This window comes from Arachis hypogaea, chromosome 19, assembly GCF_003086295.3.
Source record: "Arachis hypogaea cultivar Tifrunner chromosome 19, arahy.Tifrunner.gnm2.J5K5, whole genome shotgun sequence".
In the NCBI taxonomy this organism is placed as follows: Eukaryota; Viridiplantae; Streptophyta; class Magnoliopsida; order Fabales; family Fabaceae; genus Arachis; species Arachis hypogaea.
The window spans coordinates 12150771-12167009 of record NC_092054.1 but is presented as its reverse complement, the minus strand read 5'-3'; the positions used below and the strand labels follow the sequence as shown (position 1 = coordinate 12167009).

Below are 16239 nucleotides of genomic sequence, written 5' to 3'. Positions count from 1 at the left end.
AGGCTGTGTAGGATTAAATAAAACGTAAATCATTTCAGCCTGGAACGATTAATGCATGATCTAGCAAGGGAAACAAAGGGTAAATCGTGCCAGGTCCCTAGAGTTAAAAGGAGAACGTAAATCGTTCCAGGCTGGTAGGTTTAACATGTTGTTGAGCTAAACCACATTAGGCTGCCACAATTTACACACAAAGGAGACCCTACTCATCTTGGCGCGATTCACGTGTTACTTGGTAGCACAAACTGGGCTGGGACGATTTATGCTTGCAATGTTGTTGAGTTGATTGCATGGCAAAATTAACTACGTTAATATGTTGGATCATATAGTATATGCTTAGTATGCAATTTAGAATAATTTTGAATGAAGACATTGTGCGACGGTGAGTTTGGTGGGTTTAATGATTTAGGGTGTACGTAGTTTAGTATAAGACGTTAGAAATTAGGCTTTTTAATAACTTAGTTAACACTCTTTCTTACTGTAGAGTGATGGTTGTATAATAGGGTACTTTTATTTATAATATTTTAATTTAAATTATATCTATTTAAATTTTAACTTAAAAAATAAAAATATACTTTTTATAATTTCAATTATTGATTTCATTGAGAAGATTAAATTAAATTAAAAAAAATACTAACAAATTATCATAAAAGAGTACTAAATTTTAATACATAAATTTAAGTTTTTTCTTTACAAAAAATGTCAAAAGGTGTTAAATAATATTAATTTTGCATAATATAAATTTATGTTGTTTTAAGTAACATAAATTTAAGTTTTTATGAAATTTTTAATATTCGTGGTTTATATAATTTTTTTTAATCATTTTTATTAATGCATATTTTTTATTGAATTTTTTTGTCTTTTTTATTTGACTTCATATAAATTTTAATTATTAATTCTATTAAAAAAAACCAAACTAAATAAAAAAAATACTAACAAATTATAATAAAAAGAGTACTAAATTTTAATAAATAAATTTAAGTTTTTTTATAAAAAATGTCATAAGGTGTTAAAAAATATAATTTTGCATAATATAAATTTATGTGGTTTTGAATAACATAAATTTAAGTTTTTATAAAATGACAAACAAAATTTTATAAAAAAATATGTATCAATAAAAATGATTAAAAAAATCATATAAACAATGAATACTAGAAATTTTATAAAAACTTAAATTTATGTTATTCAAAATAATATGAATTCATATTATTTAAAATTATATTTTTTAACACCTTTTGACATTTTTTTAAAGAAAAAGGCTTAAATTTATATATTAAAATTTAGTACTCTTTCTATTATAATTTGTTAGTATTTTTTTTAATTTAATTTAATCTTATTAATAAAATTAATAATTGAAATTATAAAAATTATATTTTTATTTTTTAAGTTAAAATTTAAATAGATATAATTTAAATTAAAATATTATAAATAAAAATACCCTATTATACATAAATAGTAGCAGGGTGAGTAGGCTTTCCTTTGTATGTAAATCGTGGCAGTCCAATGAGGTTTAGTCCAACAACATGTTAAACCTACCAGCCTGGGACAATTTACGTTTTCCTTTTAACTCTAGGGACTCTGGCACGATTTACCCTTTGCTTCGCTTCCCTTACCAGATCATGCATTAATCGTTCCAGGCTGAAATGGTTTATGTTTTATTTAATCCTACAAAGCCTAGGACGATTTATATAATAATAGAAAGAGGGTAATCACGTTGCAGATCTCATTTCAGGGGAATCCAGTAAATTTGAGTTCTATAAAATTTATTTAAGTAAAAAATCCAAATAATAACATTAATAAAAAATGCTTTTAATTTATTATTAGTCAATCATTGAACGTAAAATTATCAAATAAAAAATATTATTAAATGAGAGTAATTACTGAATGAGATTGATTGTTAGGGTGTTGGTGTTGTATGCTGCTGGGACTTATTAAAGTATGTTATATTATATTTATGACTCCGTAAATAGAAATTTTTTATTTGGTTCAAAAAGGAAAACTATTAAATTTAAAATAAAATAATATCTTTGATTCTTTCCAACAAATTATAATATATACACATTAATATTTTAGTCCAGCCCAAAATACAATAGCTCTATATAAGAACTCTACAATTACATATAATCTTTCATACTCAATATTTGATTATTAGATATCCTTTTGAAGGTGTTACTGTTGCACATTGCACCGCATCTTTATGTAAGTTTTATTTATTTTTTTTCATTTCAAATAAATTTTTTAACTGTTGATTAGTCTTCTATTGATTAGTATTTTCATTTTATTTTGTTCAACTTCTTTACAATTTTATTTTTTTTACTGTTCACATGTTATAAACTTATTAGTTTAGTAATTGAAAAGAATTAATATAATATAGCTTAATTGTTAAATATTTGAAAAAAATAAGACTATTATACACTCTCTAAAAATACTGTTACTACACAATACACTATGTTTTATGTAATTTTTATATGTTTTATGTAAGTTTCATTTTCTTTTATCAGATAGGTTAAAGTTTGTTAATTTGGATACTAATTTTTATTATTCACTCAATGTAATTATCCAAAATTATATATTTTATTATTTATAAAATAAATTTAAAAATTACATATCACGGAGAACATGCATAACCACTTTTTAAAAGTATATTATTATTATTATTGTTGTTGTTGTTGTTGTTGTTGTTGTTGTTGTTGTTGTTGTTGTTGTTGAAGCATACCACAAAGTTGTATTTAATTTTTAATACCTAATCTAATTTTTAATATTTAAATTTTAAATGACTAAAATTATTCTGTGTTGAATATTTTGTCTTTAACTAATTTTTTTGTTATAATTATTATTGTTGTTGTTGTTGTTGTTGTTGTTGTTGAAGCATACCACAAAGTTGTATTTAATTTTTAATACCTAATCTAATTTTTAATATTTAAATTTTAAATGACTAAAATTATTCTGTGTTGAATATTTTGTCTTTAACTAATTTTTTTGTTATACGTTGATTAAAAAATGTGATTTATTGAATACTTCTAAATTCAAATTTAAAAATTATCGTGCAGGAGTGTATATTTTCAATCAATTATTTGATAATATATAATGTAAAAATTAGTTTGCTTAAGATAGCTATATTTAAATTGGTTTGGCTTTTATATATATATATATATCCATTTTAATAAGATTATTAATTTGTGAATTAAAAGTCACTGTTAATATATTTTTACATATTTAAAAATTAAATTTTTTATTTTTTAAGTAAAAATTGATACCTCATAAATTAATCAATAAATAATCAGTATTGTGAGTTAATGGATATTTAAAATTTAACTTCAAAATAAGTATTAAAATTTGAAAATTTGTATTCGTAGCTCATTGTTGCGGAAGAAGTACATTGTAGATAAGTGACTTAACAACGATAATGTATCCCACTCCAATCACACAATCAAAGGTTGCAAGGTTAAGATGAAAGATAATTTTGACAAGAAAACGAAAAAGACTTGATGATAATGAGTCTGCTTTCTTTGGTGCTTCTGGTAAGTGTTTTTCTAAAACTTCTTTAATTTCTATTTTTTATGGGAATTACAGTTTAAACTATTATTGTTGTTGAGAATATTAGCGAAGTAATTTGTACTATACATAATTTTTTAAATATTTTAGTTTAGTGATTTAAAAACTATAAATAATTGTTCATCTTTATAATTTTTTTTAAACTCGTATTTAATAAGGTATAAATTACATAAAAACTATGCAATCTTCAAATCTTCATATACTATTTAGGTTAATTAATTATTTAATATTATTTAAAATATATTCTATCATAATTTAAAATAATATACTATTTATCCTAAATTAATACATAAAACTCTATATTAATTGAGAAAATATAAAATTTGATGCTTTTGTGTGTATCTATTTAACTCGATTTAAATAAATTGAAATTTTAAAATTATATTTAAATTTAGAGTTTTATTTATTATTTAAATTGAATTGTATTTATTTTTAACTGATGATTGGTTATATTTTGAATAATATGATATGAATACTCATTGATTTAGTTTAATAATTTAAAAAATAATTCAATAAAGCTAAACCAATACAAAAAAAATTTTAACTACGAAAGTATACTACTAAAATTATATAAAATCAAATACGAGATTAGTTAATTGAATAATTATTATTTGTGTTTCATTTATTTTTTTTTTACTTAACAGTGTCGACGAACAACAATAATACAAATTTAATTGACTCATATTTATCTAAATTTAATTTATATCGGTTTAATGATGAAAATTTTCTATATATTTCTCATTACTCATTCATAGGGAAGCAACTATCTATGCATGGTATACACTGTGCCTCGCATGGAATTTTTGGACAGGAAAATACTCCTCCTAATTATGTAAGACCTTCTACATCAGAGATAAGATCTAAATCTTTAACTCTACAGACGGATCCTTCATTGACAAGAACTCCACTGTCCGTGTTAACAAATAGTACGTATAGTTAATGATTGCCAAATGATTCATACACCAATATTTAACAAAAAGTATACTTCATCGGAAATCATTTATATAACATAGATTTATTAAAATTCTAGCATACTCCAGTGTACAAGGACCCGTCAATAATCTAACTGAAGTCGTTTCACAAAATCAGCTTCCATCACACTCCGGTTTCCACCAATCGTGCCTAACAGAAAGGTAATTTAGAAAAGATAATCGTCATTATTATATTCTTTTTTTTCTATAGTTTCTATGGTTTATTTGAATGAAATTTAACTTTTTTGTAAAGAAGTTCTACTATGATTGGGGTGCAAAAAGGACAATCTTCCTCTGTTGTTGCTTCGGTGGCTATTAATTTGGCACAACTTTATGAAGATGTAAATTTATCGACTGTTAAGACACATCCACCAAACGCTAACACACACAGTGGCCAACGTGTTGACCCTTTTGTTGATGATGAAGGTAATTTTTCACTATATCAAGAATTTAAGTTTGTAGTTTGCAAGATATATGAATTATTAGTAATACATCAAAATGATTATGTTTGTATTTTTTATAATTTTTTTTACTGTAGTTTTGAATGGTTATGATGATTCAATGTTGGATGTGGATATGGAAGATAATTTTATACCGTCCTCAGAAATCTTAGACGGTATGTAAAATTTTTATCTGTATGCTTATTTGCATTTGTGTACATCATGGACTAAATTGTATCGGTATGACAACTGAGTAGCTAAAGAGAGTTCATTCGGCAGATGTATGGGATATAGGAAATCCTATTTATCAATGTCAACACTGTAAAGCATGGATGTGGTCTGGAGAAAGGCTTGCTAAATCCAAACAGTCACCCCAACCAAAGTTTTCATTATGTTGTATGGAAGGAAAGATCGAGCTTCCTCTACTTTCTGTGCCTCCTGATGAGCTCATTCAGCTTCATACTGGAGGAGATCAAAGAAGTATTCATTTCCTAAAAAATATAAGGACATTTAATTCAATGTTTTGTTTTACATCAATGGCTGAAAAAATTGACCGTGGGGTGAACAATGGGACTGCTCCTCCAATTTTTAAGCTTGGGGGTCAAAACTACCATAGCATTGGTAGCTTACTTCCTCCTGATAGTTTGGGACCAACATTTGCCCAGCTATATATTTATGACACAGAAAATGAGATTGATAATTGAATAGGCACACTTCGATAATTTTCATGCAACCAGTCAAATTTTTTAGTTATTTCTTATCTGTGAGAGAAAATAACATAAATTTTATTGTTTTTTTTTTTTGCAGTTCCAATGAAGCTATAAATGAGCGGGATAGGGAAATTGTGGCAATATTAAGAAACATGCTAGACAGATATAATAGTTTGGCAAAGAGTTTTCGCTATGCAAGAGATAGATACCAACAGGAAAATTGCACAAACATAAAGCTTAAGTTGATTAGTAAAAGGACTACAGATGGCAGGACATACAACTTGCCATCTGCATCTGAAGTGGCTGCATTGATTGTTGGCGATGTCGAACAACTTAGCAAGGATAGAGATATTATTATAGAGAGTCAATCTAGAAAGCTCCAGCGGATTGATGTTTTTCATCCATCTTATTTAGCCTTGCAATATCCATTGTTGTTTCCGTATGGGGAGGATGGATTTCGTTTGGGTATTGCAACATCAGATTCTATCTCCGCTAGACCTACAAAGAAAAACAAAACAATCACTTTGCGACAATTCTTTGCTTTTCGACTACAGAAAAGGACGGGTGAATCTCCGTTAATTCTGAGATCAAAGAGATTATTCCAACAGTTTCTGGTAGATGCCTACACAATGGTGGAATCAGAGAGGTTAAAATTCTTTAGGTGTAAACAACCACAGTTGAGGGTTGATAAATACAAATGTCTGCATGAAAGTCTTATAAACGGGGATGTAGATGCTGCAAGGCTTGGCAAAAGAATAATACTTCCCAGTACTTTTACCAGTGGACCTAGGTATATGATGAATAATTGTAAAGATGCGTTTGTAATTTGCAGATATGCAGGATATCCTAGCTATTTTATCACCATGACCTGTAACCCTGAATGGGATGAGATAAGAAGAGAAGTGACTTCCATTGGATTGAAGGCAGAAGACCGTCCTGATATATTGTGTCGAGTTTTCAAGATCAAGCTTGATGGTTTGATAGATGACCTCAAAGAGGGAAAAATCTTTGGCAAAATTTTGGGATGTAAGTCTGTGTTTATGCAACGTTTTATTAAAATCCTATGTTGTAATGCTTTGCTCATTTGTCTTTTTCAATTTTCAGACGTTTGTACTGTAGAGTTTCAAAAGAGAGGGCTTCCGCATGCACATATCCTTTTATTCATGAGTAACAAGTTCAAGCCACAAACACCAGATGACATAGACAAACATATAACAGCTGAGATTCCTGATGAAAATGAAAGGCCAAATCTACATAGAGCTGTTCAAAATTACATGGTACATGGTCCATGTGGTCCATACAACAAGAATTCACCTTGCATGAAGAATGGATCATGTTCAAAGTTCTATCCTAAAGAGTTTAGACAGCGAACACTCATTGATGAGGCCGAATTTCCCAAATATAGGCGTACTGATAACGGTCGAACAGTGAAGAAAAGGGAATGTGTACTAGACAATAAGTTCATTGTTCCGTATAATCCAGAATTGTTGCTCAAGTTCAGGTGCCACATAAATGTGGAATACACATGCCAAACAAGTTCTATTAAGTATCTGTTTAAGTATGTACACAAGGGTAATGACCGCGTAACAGCTACTCTATACAATGCTGGTGATCCGTCAGAAGCCACACAAGTTGTTGACAAAATTAGGAATTACTACGATTGTAGGTATATTTCGGCATGTGAGGCAGTCTGGCGTCTTTTTGGATACGAAATCCAAGAGAAAGAACCATTTGTGATTAGACTTCCATTCCATTTGGAGGATGAGCAACCTGTGGTTTATGGTGAAACTTCTAATGTGAATGATATCGTCGAAAGAGAAATATCTCATAGGTCCATGTTTTTGGGATGGATGGCAGCGAACATGTCATATCCTTATGCTCGAAGTCTGACTTATGCTGAGTTTCCAACCAAGTTTGTTTGGAAGGACGATTCTTCAAAGTGGTTTCCTCGAAAGAAAGGCTTCGCAATTGGAAGGTTGACTCATGTACCTGCAGGTAATGACGAGTTTACATTCAATTTTGATCTTACTTATTTAAGGATTTAAATTTAAAATCTTAACAGCCTGTACTCCATGTCCATTTTATTCAATTTATCTACACTAGAAAATAAATGTTCATATAACTTTCAACAGTTATAATTTGTAGATTATACGATTTTTTATTTTTCAATATTTTTTACAAAAATTATTCTTAAGCGGATGTGAAGCTACATAATAATTAAAATAGCGTAGCTTAATCCATTTAACAACTTAAAAGTGGGATTTTAACTAAGTTTTTTGCAGCAAATACCGAAGAATATTACCAACGACTTCTCTTGAATACTCAAAGAGGATGTACGAGTTTTCGAGATATAAGAACAGTTGGAGGAACAATTTATGCTACGTATAGAGATGCATGCTTCGCCCTTGGACTCTTGCAAGATGACAAAGAATTTATTGATGCAATTAAGGAAGCAAGCTCATGGGCCTCAGGATCATATGTTAGGAGGTTATTTGTCATTCTATTAACATCCAACAATATCTCAAGACCAGAACATGTTTGGGATAGATGTTGGCATGAACTCTCAGATGATATTTTGTATCGACAGAGAGCCGTGATGAACATGAGCGGTGAGTTTCTATTAATTACAATGATAAAAGTTCTTCCTTATTGATCATTTTTAGTTTGATTGAATTTTTATGGTATCGTATAATATGCAGAGTTAACAATGTTAGATGATGAGATTAAGCAGTTGTGCTTAATGGATATAGACAAGATCTTACATTCCTATGGTAAGACCTTGAAAGACTATCCTCCTATGCCTTTAGCAACTGAAGTTGATAATTCTTTGTTAACCGAAAGGGTTATAAGGGAAGAGCTAAACTTTAACAGGGATGATTTAAAGAAAAATGCCTCAGATATGTTAGCCATCGCAACACCTGAGCAGAGATATGCATTCGATAAAATTGTTACAGCTGTGTATTGTGATGAAGGGGGTTTTTTCTTTGTGTATGGTCATGGAGGTACTGGAAAAACATTTCTCTGGAACCTTATGTCTGCTGAGATTCGCTCAAGGGGTGATATAGTGTTAAACGTTGCTTCGAGTGGTATTGCATCTTTACTTCTTCCCAATGGAAGAACGGCACACTCAAGGTTCAAAATACCGCTGAATATAACTGAGGATTCTGTATGTAACATCAAACCTGGTTCCCCTCAAGCAATGTTACTGTTGAAAGCCAAACTTATAATTTGGGATGAGGCCCCAATGGTTAGTAGGTACTGCTATGAAGCGCTTGACAAATGCTTGGGTGACATCATGAGGTGTTCCCCAACATATAGCAAAGATTTGCCCTTTGGAGGAAAAGTGGTTGTACTAGGTGGAGACTTTAGACAAATTCTTCCTGTCATTCCACGAGGATCGAGACAAGATATCGTTCATTCAACCGTGAATTCATCTTACCTTTGGAAGTTTTGCCAGGTGCTCAAACTAACAAAAAATATGAGACTCTCTGTAGGGACGACTGCTTCAGATCAAGACGAGACAGAGCAATTTTGTGAGTGGTTATTGAAAGTTGGTGATGGTCTAATAGGTGACAATATGGATGGTGAATCTGAGATATGTCTTCCAGGAGATATTGTTATTCCTTCTTCGGACCAGGCATTTGATGAGTTAGTTCATTTTTCTTATCCAAATATTCTGGAAAACATGTCCTCAAAGGATTTTTTCAAAGCAAGAACTATACTGGCTCCCATACTAGACATCGTTGAAGAGGTCAACAACCATCTGATGGCTATCATTCCTGGAGGAGAAAAATTATATCTTAGTTCGGATTCCATATGTATGGATGAAGGGAATATGGAGAGTCAACTAGATCTCTTTGGTCCTGAATTACTGAATAGCATAAATTGCTCTGGTTTGTCTCCACATAAATTAATACTCAAGGTTGGTGTTTCGGTGATGTTACTGAGGAATATTGACCAATCCAGTGGTCTTTGTAATGGTACAAAGCTACAAGTTAGGAAGCTTGGAAATCATGTCATAGAATGTGAAGTCTTAACGGGTAACAATGTTGGTCATATTGCTTTGATTCCAAGAATGAATATGGTACCAACAAATGAAACCGTCCCAGTTAGATTCCAACGAAGACAGTTTCCCATAATAGTATCGTTTGCCATGACAATTAATAAGTCTCAGGGACAAACTTTATCTTATGTTGGATTGTACTTGTCCAAACCAGTTTTTACACATGGCCAACTATATGTGGCACTTTCAAGAGTTAAGAGTAAGAGAGATTTAAAAGTTTTACTTATGAATCACGTAAGAATGTCTGCAAATTCAACTATCAATGTTATTTATAGAGAAGTCTTTGAAAAAATAATATTCTAATGTAAATATTTTAATTTTATTTTAAATTCTGTATCAGTGTATAATTATTTTACTTTAAAATATATAAAATAATTATTACTTCCTTTTTTAAGTTAAACTTTGATTTTAATAATAATTTTATAAATTTTTTAAAATAATAATTATTTTGTATTTTTATTTTAAGTATCGAAACATATAAATTTTTTTCTTACTTTTATAAATTTTCCCGTGCTAAGCACAGGTTTATACACTAGTTTTATATTATAATAGGAGAATAGCAGTAATACTCAAGGTTGGTGTTTCGGTGATGTTACTGAGGAATATTGACCAATCCAGTGGTCTTTGTAATGGTACAAAGCTACAAGTTAGGAAGCTTGGAAATCATGTCATAGAATGTGAAGTCTTAACGGGTAACAATGTTGGTCATATTGCTTTGATTCCAAGAATGAATATGGTACCAACAAATGAAACCGTCCCAGTTAGATTCCAACGAAGACAGTTTCCATAATAGTATCGTTTGCCATGACAATTAATAAGTCTCAGGGACAAACTTTATCTTATGTTGGATTGTACTTGTCCAAACCAGTTTTTACACATGGCCAACTATATGTGGCACTTTCAAGAGTTAAGAGTAAGAGAGATTTAAAAGTTTTACTTATGAATCACGTAAGAATGTCTGCAAATTCAACTATCAATGTTATTTATAGAGAAGTCTTTGAAAAAATAATATTCTAATGTAAATATTTTAATTTTATTTTAAATTCTGTATCAGTGTATAATTATTTTACTTTAAAATATATAAAATAATTATTACTTCCTTTTTTAAGTTAAACTTTGATTTTAATAATAATTTTATAAATTTTTTAAAATAATAATTATTTTGTATTTTTATTTTAAGTATCGAAACATATAAATTTTTTTCTTACTTTTATAAATTTTTCCGTGCTAAGCACAGGTTTATACACTAGTTTTATATTATAATAGGAGAATAGCAGTAGGTTCATGGAACGACAAGTGTATAGGGTCAATATTTGACAAGTGGCAAAGCAAAAAAAATTATTATGTCAACGAAAATTCAAAATTTTTTAACATGGAAAAGTATTAAGCGAGAGTTTTATCAAGTTAAATTCAAAACTATTTTGTCTAGTTTTATTCCCGTTGTAGATCACTTTTAAAATCATTCTTTCTCTTTCTCATTTTCATATATATGTTTTTTTGTTCATCTTAATCATAAAAACAACTGAGAAGACAAAAATTTTAAAAATAAGAAAAGAGGATCAGAGACAGGACTGCAATTCTTAGTATGGAAGAGTAGGTGGCGTTGATAGGGGAAAGACTTATGTGGCAAAGAATAGAGGGTTAAGGGTGAGAGAGAAAAAGACAGAACAAAGTAGAGAATAAAAAACACGAAGGAAGAAGGAGAAGATGGTGCCTACTGCCTAAGAACCGGCGTTCGCCACAAAACAATGTCGCAACTGCTCCTTCGCCGGTGGCGGCAGGTGCTGCAAATGTGAAGAACCACTTCATTACAAGGTTGTTGTAAGTCGGAGATTTAGACCATGTTGTCAACGAAAGACACCCCTACTATTTATTCATCCAGGCCCGACAAAGAGTTTCAATTCAACCAGGAACAAGATACTTAAAATCTTTCATATTTTCCTTCCTATTTTTCAATCTTCTGCCGAAAAAAATAGGTGACTTCCCATTTTGTTTATTTTGGTTTAATGGAATTTTTGTTTGAGCAGCAAAAATTTGCAATTTTTGTAAATGTGATTTGATTATAAGTGTATGATAATGATACTAATAAAAGTGAGTATTTTGGTTTGGTTATGAAGAAGAAGAAATCATGGCGGTGATGAAAGGAAGAATAATGACGGAAAAAGGAGAAGAGGGTGGCGATGAACTGGCGTCTCCCGCAGATCGGCATTGCAGTCGCTTCTTCGCCGGCTGTGGGTGCTGCGAATGCGATAAACCAGTTCGTTCCTTTGCAAGATCTGGTAAGAGAATTATTTATTTCTATTAAATTTGTTCTTTCTTTTCCTCCTAGACATCAGTTTTTATATCTAATTAGCTGGCGGGGAAAGCAGTCTTTTAACAGATATGCAGGTACTGAAACTAGCATCATATTTTACAATTTTTTGACCTTTTTTCTACTTTATTATATGTCTAATTAAATTGATCATTCATGAAACACATTTTTTTAGGGAAGTATGTACCTAAGTTAGAACCCCTGATAAATGATAGGAACCTTTCCACTAATTTCAAAGGTAAGGTTCTACGTAGTGCATAAAGAATTTTGTTTTAGTAATTAAATGAAGCTAAGAATATTTTCCTTATTTAGTATCTTGATGTCTTACGCCTTACACTTCTCTTATTTTTATTGTATTTTTTTTTTTACAAGTCTACTTCTGTGTTTCAATAATTTTCTATATATAATTTTGTTTTGGTAGACAAGTACATCTTTAAAATTTACTGTATTAAACCCTAAAGAACGCATTTAGACCATGGTAGATGGAGAAGTTGTAAATGATGATATTGTCCTTTGCAATTTTTGTGGATTGCAAAATTTGAACAAAGGCAACTATATTATTACTAGACTAACTCTTGGTCGTTATTTTGGGGACTAATATACTCTTTATCTACTCTATTGGTGGCATTGCAAAATTCCTTGCAAAAGAAGTGCCAATTATGTGCATTATGAGATTTGGGTCTTTAATGAATTTTTTTCATTTTGTTGAACAATATTATTTGATTTTTTAATAGTACAATATCATCAACTGAAATACTTAGATTTGGATCTAAATATATAACTGAATGAAATATAATTAGTAATAATTGTCTGTATAATTATAATAAAAACTATTTGTATTAATTATTTAATGTTTTTTTCATGTAACATTGTGTTATAAATTTTATTTAAATACATGTATGTAATAGTTTTTTTTACATAAGTGGAATCTACTAATATAAACAGTAACTAAGAAATATATAATGGGTTTTTTATTTTTTATACACACAATCTTTTTTAAGATAAACGTAACAAATATTAGTATTAGTTAGTAGATATAATAGCAACTCATTTTTATATTAGATGGTCCGTGCCTAGCGCGAATGTTACACTAGTTCGAAGAGACATACAACATTAATTTGATTGGGTTACATTAATTTACGTTTTGCTCCTAAAGTTGTTGCCAATAATTCAAATAAAACTCCAATACCACCATGCAACTGCAAGAAATTTTTCTACCAAAAGAAATATTGTGAATGCTTTCAGGCTGTGTTAGATGTTCAATAAGCTGTGATGCGACACATGTAAGAATACGTTTGGTAGAAAGGATGATTCTAATTCTATAGGAGTAGAAACCCAATTAGAAGTAGAAACAGGTGGAAAAAATTATTGAAAATGCATCACAGAAAATTGAAATTCAGAATTTCGATGATTATCCAAATTTTGTTCCAATCTTTATGCCATCTTCTTGATCTTCTATAGGTTAATTTTGTAAGAGTTGAAATAAGAACTAGAAGTTAACCTTACAAATATTGTGAAAATAAAACTAAAATATTATGAAATAAATTAAAATATTGTTTATCTATTATAACGTAAAATGCATGTGTTTAACAACTTTCTGAAATATAATAAAACAAAATGTTTTATATTACAACTTGTTATGTTAAATTGATGTAATTGTTTTTATGCTAATTGTTAATTATGATTTTTTTTTAAAATGAGGATAAAATATTTTTATAGTATTGTATTATATTTTCACATTTAATCAATTCAAACCATGAAGTTTAAACTATATTTTTTTTTTTTTGGTTAGGGAGAAGATTGTTTAGAATTCAATTGAAACATGCAAAGAGATTTGCTATATTTGTTAAGAGCCTGTTTTATCATTTATTTTTTAAAAAATTTTCAAAACATATTTTGTTTACCTTAAAAAATATATTTTAAATTTATTTCTAAATGTTATATTTAGAAAAGACGAAAGTTTTAATCATTTAGAAAATAATCTTAATCTACAATATAATATAAACACACGGTGAATATGTCAAATAAAGTAAAAATATAAAAAATGATTTAATTTAGTTTACAATAATTATTATTAGAAATTAAAAATATTTTACTTATTTTTTAATAAAGCTTATAAGATGTTTGCTTATGGATTTGTGCTTTGTTATAATAAAGCATAACAAGAGTGAAATAATATGATGTTATTGATAGGTCAAGATTATATTATTTGTGAGTACTATTTATATGTTGATTCAATAGGATTTACATTACATAAACTTTTGAAGAGATAGACACCTCATATAACTTTTGTGTGAACATTTCTACAAAATGTATGAGAAACTTAGAGGTGTAAGATGCATGTTGTAATATACCGAAATTTATAAAACTATTAAATATGTCCAATAATATTTACGATTTTTTTTCACGATATTAAACATTTATATCATTTTGGTTAAATATACATTTACTTCTCTTGAAATTCACTTTCTCTATTCATACATAAGTGTCCTTAGTTTACGTTCCACCCATTAAAATATCTGCAATCTAAAAAAGATGTCATTATTATTATACTTGAAAAAAGATAATTCGAACGTAAAAATAAAATAAAAGTGCATTTTACCTAAGAATAAATATTTATTTTGTCAAAGTGTTAAGACAGGTAGAGGTAAGGATTTGAAGACTCAACGGTAAAACGCGGGCCTCATTTTGAACATTGTATTTAACTATTTATTTTGTGAAATGTTCTGGTCCGATTTATTAACTTGTATATTCAAACCAACTTGGGTGATGGTTAGTTCATCAGGTGGCTTAATTAAGTGTTGGAGTTTGAATCAGGTACAATGTTAATAAAATTCAAACTACTACAACATTCACTTAAAGGGGAAAATGCTTGAGATACATAATTCCCTTTGTATAAGTGGGTCAAGACAATTTTTTTTTAAGAAAACTTATAAAAATCAATTGAAAAAATTATTGTATCAAACTTTTTTCAAAACACATCAATTCCTAACAAATAGGTACATGATTAATTTGATGTCAAAAGGTGATATTTGATGCGCCAGCTCATCACTCAAACGTGCCACTTAAATAATTTCTGTTGCCAAAGAGTCACATTGTCTTAAGAGAAGTTCTATGGTATGGAAAGAGTTAGACATCTAGAGATATGGATCCGACGTGGACGGAATGCAGTTACAATGTGTGCACGGGAGCCCTGTGTCGTTAAAGCAGGTGAGTTGATAGAAAGACCGACAGCAGCAGGTCTTGTGTTTCGTTCCATGGAGTGTTAACAATTTAACAAAATTAATTAAATATGTGGTGTGATTAAGCTTTATTGGATGATGGGCTGAATAAAATATTAAAATATTTTTTGATCCGTTGGTTGGATTTTGGAAAATCATGACAATTAATTGCTAACGAAAAATGTTACAATATGAACAAAACAATTAATCACCGGTCTATTTTTAAGAATCTTTAATATTAGGAGTCTCTCTTGAACACTTCAAGTAGGAGTCTCTCCTGATAGTTGAAAAAATTTAAAATGATCTTTGGATCATGAAATCGTAAATATATGTTTTTGCAAATAATACTTATAATTTGTGACGTCTTTTTTTGCATTTCCATTTTTATTGGATTGGAAATGTTTCTATTTTTAGACATTTTTTAAGTATATTAATATATTTTTAAAAAAATATGAATATTTTTTATTATTCATATTATTTTCACTGCTAATGAGTTAAGCAATAAATAATAAAAAATATTAATTTAAAAATTATTTTTTAATTAAATTTAATTAAATATTTGTTTTTTTTTCTTCTTATGTGCGTTTTTATTATTTTTTTTTATTGGACTAAGTTAATTATTAAAATAATTTGATCATGCAATAGCATTGCCGTAAAAGATTCTTTATTAATATTGTTTGCAAAGGAAAAACATTTAAGAACAACATTCAACGTATATTATTGTTAGTAACAATGAGACATAACTATATTTGCAGTATTTTTTTTTTTTTTTGGTGACTAAACAAGGAAAGAAACAAAGCAAAAATTATTCTAAATCCGAGCGGATGATTCGTTGGAGATCAACACTAGGCTCAGACCAAATAACATGATTAGAGTTACTCTTGGCACCATATTTAGCCATCCAATCCGCAGCTCTATTTGCTTCTCGGGACACCCATTCAACGTGAACAAGCCAAGGACGAGATAAAAGC

General features: G+C 29.0%; 2 protein-coding genes and 1 long non-coding RNA gene across 3 annotated transcripts; all 3 read left to right on the top strand.

The window, feature by feature from the left end:
* Positions 1–4321: 4321 nt before the first annotated feature.
* On the top strand, positions 4322–8326 carry LOC112777911 (uncharacterized). The gene is made up of 9 exons (XM_025822292.2): positions 4322–4478; positions 4583–4685; positions 4777–4949; positions 5062–5139; positions 5221–5284; positions 5771–6463; positions 6506–6699; positions 6778–7668; positions 7956–8326. The coding sequence occupies exons 1-9, from the start codon at positions 4322–4324 to the stop codon at positions 8324–8326; spliced, it is 2724 nt and encodes a 907-aa protein (XP_025678077.2).
* A 54-nt stretch (positions 8327–8380) lies between these two features.
* On the top strand, positions 8381–10526 carry LOC140182140 (uncharacterized). Its single transcript, XM_072228261.1, has 3 exons — positions 8381–9289; positions 9371–9970; positions 10260–10526. The coding sequence occupies exons 1-3, from the start codon at positions 8381–8383 to the stop codon at positions 10524–10526; spliced, it is 1776 nt and encodes a 591-aa protein (XP_072084362.1).
* An 818-nt stretch (positions 10527–11344) lies between these two features.
* LOC112777055 (uncharacterized) lies at positions 11345–12361 on the top strand. The gene is made up of 2 exons (XR_003190285.3): positions 11345–11712; positions 11854–12361. It is a non-coding gene; the product is annotated as an uncharacterized lncRNA (long non-coding RNA).
* The last annotated feature ends 3878 nt before the right edge of the window (positions 12362–16239 follow it).

Bases quoted from the DNA above. Each gene is read 5' to 3' on its own strand.
- LOC140182140 (XM_072228261.1), top strand. From the start codon at position 8,381: ATGTTAGATGATGAGATTAAGCAGTTGTGCTTAATGGATATAGACAAG. The intron at 9,290-9,370 runs GTTATTCCTTCT...ATGTCCTCAAAG, and splicing joins TATGTCTTCCAGGAGATATT to GATTTTTTCAAAGCAAGAAC. The intron at 9,971-10,259 runs GTAAGAATGTCT...TGCTAAGCACAG, and splicing joins AAGTTTTACTTATGAATCAC to GTTTATACACTAGTTTTATA.
- LOC112777911 (XM_025822292.2), top strand. From the start codon at position 4,322: ATGCATGGTATACACTGTGCCTCGCATGGAATTTTTGGACAGGAAAAT. The intron at 4,479-4,582 runs GTACGTATAGTT...TTAAAATTCTAG, and splicing joins ACTGTCCGTGTTAACAAATA to CATACTCCAGTGTACAAGGA. The intron at 6,464-6,505 runs GTATATGATGAA...TGTAATTTGCAG, and splicing joins ACTTTTACCAGTGGACCTAG to ATATGCAGGATATCCTAGCT.